Below are 11,001 nucleotides of genomic sequence, written 5' to 3' on the forward strand. Positions count from 1 at the left end.
GGGGAGAAGGGTGCAACAATGAATGAATGGAATCCCAAAATCTCTGTAGATGTTCATTGAAATGAAAAATAAATAACCTAAATTAAAAAAAAAAAAAGAAATTGCACTGCAATTCCAAAGGCATGTGATTCCAATCCATCAGCTGCTCCAACAGAGAACAATGGGCAAGCTCCTCCCTTGTGATTTACTGCCTCTTAAAACTCATTGGAGGGTCAGCTACAGGTTGGTTCAGACACTATGGTACTCAACAACAACAACAATGGGAACACGGAGTATGAAGCATTCCTGCCTCTAGATTAAAGTAGGATCCAGAGTATTGAAAAAAAAAAAAACCAAAAACAAACAAACAAAAAAAAAACAATGACTAGATCCCATGGCTTGATAGTATTGGCCTGTGCTGATTTAAGCTGTTAACAAAGACAGATATTGACTTAAGCCTGTTTTTTTGCTTTGCTGGTGGCCGCATCTGGGATAGCAGTGATTCTCTTTGCTATGCAGCTGAGGTTGCATGGAAAGGCAGTACATAGAGTCAGAAAGGCTGGGGAGCACACGTGTATAACTTGGAGGTTGAATCGTGTTCGCCGCCCCTACCCTGTTTCAGGGCTCCAGCCGCTCTTCGGACGGCATTCTGTGCCTCACCGCTGGCAGCATTAGAGGAGAGTGAAAAAGTGCCCAGGGAGCAGTGCACATCTGTCTGACGGGGGACTAGCCTGTGAACACACTTTCCTGTCAAGCTAGGGGACCCAGGGACACCTCCATATCACGGAGCAGACAAAGACTGCTGACGAGAACTCTTTTGCACCAATACTCTGACCTCCTTAGGGTCCTCCCTGGGGCACCCCTGGTCAGTGGTGTGAGATGGTGCCCAGTGGAAATGATGCCCTACCAGCCCGAGTAGTGGTGGTTCACAGTTAGAAACCACAGATGTGAAAAAACAAAACCACCCCACCATCCAGTGGAGCGTGACTCCGGTGACCCTCCAGCAGGCCTGCTGGGCTGTAGAACTTTACTAGATAAACTCCTCATCTTTCGCCAGCAGCTGGTGGACTTGAACCATCAACCTTTCAATCAGTGTCCCAATCCATTTGCTCTGTGCCACTAGGGCTCATTTCTAGATGCAGAAGACATTAATGTGACTTCATTTTATTTACGTATTACGTTATTTTCATTTATAGCTGAACATTTTGCACTTCTTGAACTTACCAATTGTTTTCATTTTTAATACTTGATTTTTTTTGTTTGTTTTGCAGAAACTTTGGTGTTTCTTTGTGTTCAGGTCTGTGTGATTTCGGGGGGATCATAGCCCCGTTTCTGCTCTTTCGGCTTGCAGCTATTTGGCTAGAACTACCTCTTATCATCTTTGGTAAGGACTTTTTTGGTATGCTATTCTTAACCCTTCCCTCTTCGTTCTTCACGTGAATAGAAAATCTACATTGAGTTTGACATTAATGATGCCCATTTACTCTTTTAAACACAACTTTTTTGAGTTTGAGGACCCAGTCGGATGACAATGAAGTGGAGACTTCAAAATGACTTTAGTAAACTCTCCAGTTAAAGGTTAAGATGAGCAATGTCCCACATGACCTTCTCCAGTTAGATGCTGAATCAAAATCGAACACTGCTGAAAGTCTGCTATAGGATCAGGGGACAGGACCAGTCATTTTCATGGGGTCAAATTGAACCTTCACTATATTTAAAAATAGGAAAACAAATTATGTTTTTCCATGTTGTTTATCAATAATCTATACTAATTTGCCGTGGTGCTAAAAAGTGTAGTGCTGACAGAATTGAAGTTATTGAATTACTTATAAATCTACTATAACCTCAAGATCATCCCCTCCTTCCTGCCCGTTGAGGGATAGAAGCGTAGTTTGGGAAACAACTTTCTCGTTCTCAGGCGCTGGTCCAGCCTCCTGCTGGATTTCACTTCCTCCTCTCCCCACCTCACCATAAAGGAGAGACTTGCCTCTTCCCTATTCTACCTCCCCCCCACCCCGATCCATTTCCTGATCCAAGAAGGAAACCTTTTCGTTTGTTGCTCAGAAGTTAAATATGAATAACAATATTGAGCCCGTGAAGACACACTTCTCAATTAATGCAAAAATCCTTTGGCATTAATGGGGACAGTATGTCACCATCCAACCATCTGACCCCACTGCAAAAATAAATGAATGAATGAATGAATAAATAAATAAATAAATTTAGTCCTTCCTTCCTTCCTTTCTTTCTTTCTTCCTTCCTTCCTTTCTTTCTTTCCTTCCTTCCTTCTTTCTTTCCTTCTTTCTTTCTTTTCTTCTTTCTTTCTTTCTTTCTTTCTTTCTTTCTAGCTGTTTAATGGGCTTTGGTGCTGAAGCTCAATGCTAACGGTGCTTTGGTTCAGCAGAGAATGAGGTAGTCCAGAAATGGTGATCCAGGCAAAACCCAATGAGAGCAGGGCGTGGTGGGATGTGACTGTTACCAGCTCACCAGGGACAGTTGCTACATTTGCTAGAATTTTGTGAGCCATGTGTTAAACGCAGTCATTATTGAAAATCGAGGCAAAGACAGGCTTTGCAGAAAAAGCCCGGCAATGTGTTTCCAATATTCAATCAGTGGAAACTTGATGGATCCCAAGCCCACACACTCATCAGAGGATGGCTTGGAAACAGGCAACACTTACTAGAATTCATGGGTTTGAGGTTACATATTTGTGTGTGTGTTCGTGATACAGTGTTGAGCTGTATCTGAAAGATCAGTAGTTCGAAACTACCAACCGCTCCACGGAGAAAACACGTGGTGACGTGTCCCCATCAGACTTCCTAGGTGGTAACTAAAGGAAACGGAAGCCCCCTTTCTTCCCACTAGTGGTTTAGTGGCCCTGAGTCCCTGGCCTTTCGCTCTCACTATAGCGAGAGCCCTGGAGAGACAGGCCCAGGGCAGAGATTGTCCTGGGGCCAAGCTTTCAGTAACATCACAGAAGGAGGGAGGAAGTGAGGGAGCACTTAGGGTTAGTGTCTGGAAGAGGAAGTCCAGCAGGCTCTTCACTGGCTTCCATTTCTGTTTCTGGTTTCCCAGTGAGGTAGGTGTTGTTGTTGTTGTTATGTGCTGTCGAGTCGCCTGCGACTCATAGCAACCCTATGTACAACAGCCCTAAACTCCGCTCTGTCCTGTGCCAATCGCACTGTCTCTGACACTCCCATCCCAATTATCCCAGTCACTGAATCAATCCACCTCATAGAGGGCCTTCCTCTCCTGCGCTGTCCCTCCACCCTCCCAAGCATGATGCCCCTCTCTAAGGACCGGTCTCTCCTCACAACATGTCCAAAGTATGTTAGACAGAGCCTCAGAATCCTTGCCTCCAAGGAGCCACCCGGTTTAACCCTTTCCAGGACAAATCTGTTTGTTTTCCTAGCAGTCCATGGTATTCTCAATACTCTTCTCCAGCACCACAGCTCAAAGGCATCAATTCTCCTTCTATCCTCCCTGGTCATTGTCCAACTCTCTGATGCATAACAAGTGATTGCAAAGACCATGGCCTGTATCAGATGCACCTTAGTCTCCAAAGAGACACCATTGCTCTTCAGCACTTTGGAGAGGTCCCTAACAGCAGACTTTCCCATGGCAATGCGCCTTTTAATTTCCTGGCTGCTGGTGCCAAGACTGTTGACTATGGAGTCAAGCAAACTAAAGCTGTGTACAATCTCAATCTCTTCACCATCCATCCTGATGCTGCCAATTGGTCCAGTGGTGAGAATCTTTGTCTTCTTGACATTGAGCCTCAATTCATATTGTAGGCTGCAGTCCTTGACACTCTGCAGCAGGCGCTTCAGGTCCTCCTCAGTTTCAGCAAGCAGGGTTGTGAGGGGAAATCTCTGTAGTTCCCTTTTGAATATTTGGTAACCAAGTGAAGGAATGAGTGAGTGCTGGCAGTGTGGGGCGATGGCGCTGCCTGAGGTCTGGGGAAGGAAGGGCACACTGGATTTCATGGCACTGGAGAACTGAGAGGTGTGGACAGAGGACTGTGGGTGACTAGAGGTGAGGGAGCAGGGCCCTTCGGGGTCAGGTGGGGGAGCAGGGGAGAAGTGTCCCTGCTCCAGCTCTCTGATGCTCTTCCTGTTCCTCAGGGATCCTGGCTTCTTTCTGCGGGGGCCTTGTGATGCTTCTGCCTGAAACCAAGGGGATTGCTTTGCCAGAAACGGTGGATGATGTAGAAAAACTTGGCAGGTATTGTCCAAAATCCAACACTCTCTAAGTAGAAACCGTTGGGGAAACGATGGCATGTGGAAAGCTGATTATCCTTGGGGAGGGGGAAGTAGCATGGAATCCCACCTCTCATCTAAACAAGGAATTCAGAGTAGATTAAGGGTTGAGGTAAGAAGAGGAAGACAGAACTAAACAGTAAACGGATACACGTTCTTTTTTTTAAAATTCTGTTCTGGAGAGGGATGCATTTATAACGTTCTTATTAAAACTCAGAAGCAACCCCCAAGGAAGACTGAGGGTCATAGAAATTGTGTGAATGCACACCAGTAAAGAACTGACTGGAAAAATGGTAACATGCTAATAATCTAAATGACTTAGACAGTGGTCAGAAGAGTTGGGCAGAGATCGGTGGTGATTGCTCTTCTGAAACACCACGTATGGGTATGATCCGTATGAAGCGTAATGTGAATGGTCATATGAAACACAATGGGAAAGAAAGACTAGGTGAAACCAATGTATATGAATGAAACAGAATGTATATGAATTTTAATATGCTATAAAATGAAATAAAATAAATCTATGGTAAGAAAGGAAAGAAAGAAAGAATTGAGGCAAAGCTGTATATAATGGCCAACTATGAATTGATTCCAACTTGACGATACACGACAATAAGACAATGACATGAAAGGTTTCAGTTTGATGTAGGGAAAAAGGCCAGTGGAGTTTGCATTATTTTTTCCTTAACTTTTTTTTATTTTATTATTTTGTGTGTGTGTGTACCGTCAAATCAGATCTGATTGATACAGGAGGAGATTGCCCCTCCTTCTCCAGCAGAGCATCTGGTGGATTCGAACCGTGTACCTCTGGGATTGCAGTGCAGCTGCTTGCCCCTAGGCCACCAGAGCTCCCTGGAATTTGCATTCTTTTTTAAGATGAAAGTGAGCCATAGTAAAACCTTCTGTGTCTGGGTAGAAAAATAGATGCCAGTCAATGATAGAGATGGATGGAGGGATCTGGATTTAGAACTGGATAGAAAGAAAGGCAGGGAGCATGAGAGGGAGGGAGAAAAAGGAGACATGAAGGAGTGAAGGCCGGCAGATGAGAGATTGGTCTTTACAGGCAGAGGGGCGAGTAGGTCAAACCTCCCGGCAGCAGAACGATGAGGCCGTCGTCTTGACAGCTTCAGAAGCGCGTAGAGCAGGTCTCTGTCCTCTCTGTTCACTGTGACTCAGAACCCCTTTCAACAGCCCTGAGTGATTGGGTAGATAGTTACCGTTATTGTTATGTGCCGTCCAGTCAGAACCAAGTCCCAGTTGACCCTCCAGCAGGTTTTCAGAGGCAGCAAATCACATGGGTGAAGATTGGGTAGGTAGGTAGTTGATAAACAAATTAGTCAAAAAGAGAAAACCTTCCAAGACATCGTATGGCCTTTTGTCTTTTTTCTCTCTCTCCCCTTTTCTCTCTTTTATAATTATTATTATTAATTTTAATGAAAATTTACAGAGATTTTGGATTTCCATTCATTCATTGTTGCACTTTTCTCCTTGCCCACCCCTCTCCTCCGGTTCATTCTTCTCTTTGAAAAGTAAAAGAAAAATTCTTTCATTGTTATACAGTTCCTCCCCCAAGGTCCACTGCACTGTGCAGCCTTCATTCTGGACTCCTGTCATGACAGTAATACCTAATCATATCTTCCTTTTAAACAGTTTTCTCCCTCATCTATTTCAATGTCGTATACATTATTTATCCCACCTTTCTCAGTCTCCCCGAACACCGATGTCAGTCTTGTTTTACAACAGTGACACTATGCAGTATTTGTCCTTTTGTGACTGAGATATTTCACTCAGCATAATGTCCTCCAGAGTCACCCAATTTTTATAATATTTCATGAGTTCCTTGTTTTTGAATGCAGCGTAGTGTTCTGTTGTGTGAATAGACCACAGCTTCTCTATCCATTCGTTTGTTGATCGTATGGTCTTTCGTAATGATTGTCTTAATTCTTGTCTTTGTTCTCTTAGTCCATACTCCTATAAATGTGGCAAGAAAACCAAAAGCCAGGTTTCCAGTTCCCACCAGTGAGGCACCTGCCAAAGAGCGATCAGGCCCTCCCGGGACTCGCCCTCCCTGCAAAGCCCGGCCTGGCCGAGCTGCGAGCGTCTGTCTCCACCACGGCGCCGCGTGGTTCCAAGTGTCCTTCCTCCTCCTTGGGATATCCCAATGCTCCAGTGGACTCTCATATCGTGTTGGATGAACTCCGATGTGTAATTCTATGGACATGTCTGCGAACCCATTCTCGTTGGTGGCTTCGGGTCAGCCGTCTCTGTCCCACTGGGGTCAGAAGAGATGAATGAATCCTCTCAGTTGGTCCCCACAGGGCGTCACCAGGATGGCAAAATGTACCAGCAGTGGCCTGAGAAAGGTGTCTCCGTGTGTACGCTTGTTAGGTCTGCTGCAGGGCTGACTCCACCTGGAACCTTCTGCAGATGCCACAAAGGATGAGGACATGAGAATCCTTCGAAGGAAGAGAGGAGTTAACCTCAGGACCTTGGTTGTGCTTTTTCTCGAAGTTTCTGTGACGTTGGCTTATCAGCCTCCTGCCTTTTTGGAAGCACCGGGGGCTCCAGGCACAGCGTAGCCATTGCTCCGTCAGTAAAAACAGACGGTGCAATGTGAGGGGTGGCTCTGCTCTTTGTAAAATCCGACTTTTTGACTGGATTGAGAATTGCTTTGATTCTCCTTTGGTGACCACATAGAGTCCATTGCAGTATTTTACCAGCCAAAACCCAGCGCCCTGGGAATTAACACTTAAACCGCAGAGGCATGTTTATTTTTATGGACTCTGCCTCTAAAGGTACCCACTGGCCCAAAAGGAGATGCCCAGAGTTCTCAGCCCACCTTAGGTCCTGCCGTGTGCCTTGGAGAGGAGCTTACATTTTACTTAAAGGAAACCTCAGTGACAGCCATGCTGAAAACAGTTGGCAGGAGCTTTGTAAAAACTCGCGGGCCATCAGGTCAATTGCCAGCCACGGTGACCTGCAGGATGGAGCGGAGAAGCCCAGCTCTCCCTGATAACGGATTGGTGTTTCTTTTTTGTTACTGAGGCTTTTGAAATGTGGAGCAGAAGCACAAATAGGCTGTTTCCTCTAGTGTTCTGCTCTGAATTTATTTGTTATATTTTCAGATCCAGTACATATATAGGATGCTTTAATGACTTATTAGGGGGCGGGGGAACAGGCGTAATAGGAGCCTAAGGGAAATCTTCCCAGTGAGGGTGCCAGTTTCTCTGTGAGGGGATATGGGACAATATATATCGTGTGTGCTAACTCTCAAATAAGCTTCCGAATTCTTCAAGCACAAGAGAACTGAGTAGGAATGCTGCCTTCCACGTGACATAAACATGGACTTGAGGCTTGAATGCCGTGGTCACCCTGTCCTCACGGAGAGTTGCATTTTTTTAAATTTTTTTTTCTTTCTTTGCATTATTTTCTGCTTTAAGTTGACCCTTACTCCTTGCTATTATCATCTTTGAATTGTATTTGGACGTCATATATTGGTTCCAAACACAATAAAAAAATGAGTTTAAGCTGCAAGAAAGCCCCACAGGTATCCTTTCTGTCTTTGTTGGGTGTGTGTTGCTTTGGAACACTGTTCCCAGCAGACAGTGTATCCTGTTGACTGCACAAAGCAAACAAGCCACGGGCAGTCAGCCTTCGTGATTTGTCTCATGCCCCTCCTCAGGCTTTTGGCATCATTTCTAGACTCATCTACCCCAGAATCTGACCCAGGATAACATTCCAACTGGTAGCCTGCTCTTACGTTACATTTCAGTTCCCAACAGACGGTTCTCCGCTCGGTGTCCCCTGGGCTGGGCTCAAGTCAAATCATCAGGAACAGACTTCAGACCCAAGAACAGAACCAGCAGTCATGACTCCCCTGCATGTCTTAGCTTTGAAAACACTCATCACAGTGCCAGCAATAAAGATATTGAAGCTCTTTATCAAAGGCAAGGTGCACAGATGGGGGTGGGCAAAAGGGACCCAAGGCCACACATACTTTGGCAGGTGGCAGCTCACCATTCCTAATTGTCTACACTGTGAATACATTCCTGTATCTGGTGGAGACAGTACCAGTGCGCTTTTTGATCATAAACACCCTGAGAGAATGAGTTGCTGGGCCTGAGGCCTTGGGACCATCATCATCTTGAAGAACATAAAAGTCACCTGGGATAGCGTTGCACAGAGACTGTGCTCTGTATTTGGTGAGTTGCATGGTACAGACACCTAAGGTGCAATTATTGGTCTTTCTTTGTCCAGAAAAAAGAAGGCAGATGCAAAGCAAAGATATACTAAAACAGTCCAGGGGACTAGCAGACCTCAGCTTCCACAGCCCTGTGATAAACGAGATGGTGTCTGGATGCCATTGTCACCACTCTCAAAGGGTCACTCTAGAAGGTCCAGGGTGGAGTGAAAGGAGGTGCAGAATAAAACTCAAGGCCAGACCTACTGGTCCACTAGAGATTGGTGGGCTCCCCAAGACTGTGCCCCCAGGTACTTCCTGGATCAAACCATCAGCTAACCAGCAGACAAGCAGATAAGGTGGCCAAGGTCATCTATCTTGGAGCAAGGGCAACCAGAATGGAGGCAAGGATGGCCCAGCTTCACCTCACATGCTCTGGGAGTGTTTGGAGGGGTTAGTCTTTGGAGAAGGATGTCGTGCTTACAAAGGTGAAGAGTCCATGAAGGAGAGAGAGACCACAGTGAGAGGAATTGTCACAGTGATTGTACCTGTAGTTGAAGTGTGTCAGAGATGATGAAGAGGCAGAAGATAGGACAGGGCCCAGGTCCATTGTTCATAGGATCACTGTGAGTTGTACTTGATGGTACCTAACAGCAACAACAACAGCACAAGGTGACCAGTAACAGCAGAGAGACACTCACTCCTTAGAATGACCACCCACATTAGAGCAAGAGCGCAGCCTTTTCCCCAAGAATCAAGCCCTGAAAACAGGGAGGGATTCGTGAAAATGAAAACTACCAGGAGGAAGTGTAAAAGTAAGGTTATATTGTGCTAGTTGTAAATAATCTTAGAGAACAAAATGTGTGTGAGTGGTTAAATGGAAACCCAAGTTGAGGCTTACATTTTCACTCAAATTAAAATTAAAAAAAGATACACGTCAACCCCTCGCCCACTGACAAGGTAAATACACCAGGAGACACCGCTGGGCTCTCTGCTTTCTGGTTTAGAGACTTAGTAGTCCTTGATACAATTTCTCATGGAAAAGAGCCAGTTCACTGGAGTTTGTTAGAGCTACACTCTGCAAAATTGGCCACAGTGGAGGAGAGGATGAACAAAGAGTGGGAAAATGTTGAGGATCTGAGAAAAAAAAATGAACTCAAGTCAAGGTAAGTACAGTTTATTCTCAACAGATGTCACAGCTGTGCCGCCTTCTTCACGGCCCCGTGCACAGGAACATTTATCCACAGCAATATCAAAAAACGTCAAGGCTTGGCAGTCAGCGGCGGTTAAGGACAGTGTCTTAGTTTGATTCCTGTTGATTAGTTCTGAGCATGTTGAATTCCCTACCAGGTTCGTTTTCCAGATAAAGTTGGAGCTCACTCTGTCTTCTGTCCAGTTAATTTTTCTTCATTATATCCTCGATCCAAGACACAAATCTTGAAACACGTACATAAACACCAGGCTTGTTGGGCCGTGCGCAGCCAAGACCCCAGGAAGTCACTCCTTGTAAAACATATTTGTCTTTCTCGAAGCAAACCAGAGGTCCCCCACTGTCGCCCTGTACAGAGGAGGAGTGGAGAAGAGTTAACAGGTTCCGACCTAGGACAGGTACCTCCCACGTGACTGCAGAACATTCTCTTGTGATCATGGGGGTCTCACTGGCAGGTTTTCCTAAGTACATTACCAGGCTTTCCCTCCTAATTTTGTCTTCCTCTGGAAGCTCTGCTTTGTGTTATAGGATGTCATCTTCTAATTATCCAAATGCAAGGTTTCCCAGTATTTGAACATTCTTTGCAATCAGAACGTGGCTTATTAACAAGATTTGTGCATCTGCTATGTCTCTTCAGGAAAACCACACCAGTTAGCATTTTCTGGGGAGCAACCCCCCTCCCTTGTGACTGCTATCTATGTCCTTTCCTTTCTCAGCGTTCTCGGGGGCAGGGATAACCTCCTGCCCTGTTGTAAGACACATGTAATTGGTCTTCGTCCTAAATACCTTCCCAACTTCCCCAGTGGAAAGGCCAGTGCCCTGGTCCTGTTCACCAGCCTGTCTCAGGAAGCACGTGGACTGTGGTGGTGACAGAAGCTTACTACTCCCTTACTACTGGTCTAGGCTACTGTCCCTCTGTTTGTCCTTTATGTTGTTTGAAGGTGGGCTCCCGGTATTTAAAATGCCCATCAGGTCACCCATGGTAGATAGATTCCAGCAGAGCTTCTAGAAGTAGAAAAATGTAGGAAGAAAGATCTGCCCGTCTGCTTCTTCAAGTGTCTTTCATGTTTGTTAGCTAGGTGCCTGGGTCTCCTCCAGCTCAGCGATTCTTCCGACTGAAATTCGCCTGGCCCTTCTCTGCCCTCGCAGCCTCCGTTATGTGTGAGCCCGCTGTGGCAGCCACGTGCCAGTACATCTCATGGGGGACCTTCTCAGCTGACCCTCTACCTGTCCAAGCCCAAGGTCCCTTTTCAAGGACTCTTCTCTCCTGATAACATGCCCAATGGATGCGAGGGAAAGTCTCACTATCCTTGCCTTTAAGGACCACATTTCTCCCGAGAGTCAGACCGAGGACTGTGGGGGCATACAGCAGC

General features: G+C 45.8%; 2 protein-coding genes across 3 annotated transcripts in view; one reads left to right on the forward strand and one right to left on the reverse strand.

Moving 5' to 3' along the window:
• SLC22A3 (solute carrier family 22 (organic cation transporter), member 3) overlaps positions 1-6,261 on the forward strand; it is a 132,698-nt gene extending 126,437 nt beyond the window's left edge. Inside the window, exons 10-12 of the mRNA XM_006882821.1 lie at positions 1,251-1,363; positions 4,104-4,203; positions 6,201-6,261. Coding sequence (XP_006882883.1) covers positions 1,251-1,363; positions 4,104-4,203; positions 6,201-6,261 — 274 coding nt within the window. The remainder of the gene's footprint in view (positions 1-1,250; positions 1,364-4,103; positions 4,204-6,200) is intronic.
• Positions 6,262-9,814: 3,553 nt separating this feature from the next.
• LOC102866146 (plasminogen-like) overlaps positions 9,815-11,001 on the reverse strand; it is a 75,045-nt gene continuing 73,858 nt past the window's right edge. For both annotated transcript variants that reach the window (XM_006882774.1, XM_006882773.1), the window contains one exon: positions 9,815-9,976. In XM_006882774.1, coding sequence (XP_006882836.1) covers positions 9,815-9,976 — 162 coding nt within the window. The remainder of the gene's footprint in view (positions 9,977-11,001) is intronic.

This window comes from Elephantulus edwardii, unplaced genomic scaffold, assembly GCF_000299155.1.
Source record: "Elephantulus edwardii isolate Elephantulus edwardi_28Jun2011 unplaced genomic scaffold, EleEdw1.0 scaffold00024, whole genome shotgun sequence".
Classification (NCBI taxonomy): domain Eukaryota; kingdom Metazoa; phylum Chordata; class Mammalia; order Macroscelidea; family Macroscelididae; genus Elephantulus; species Elephantulus edwardii.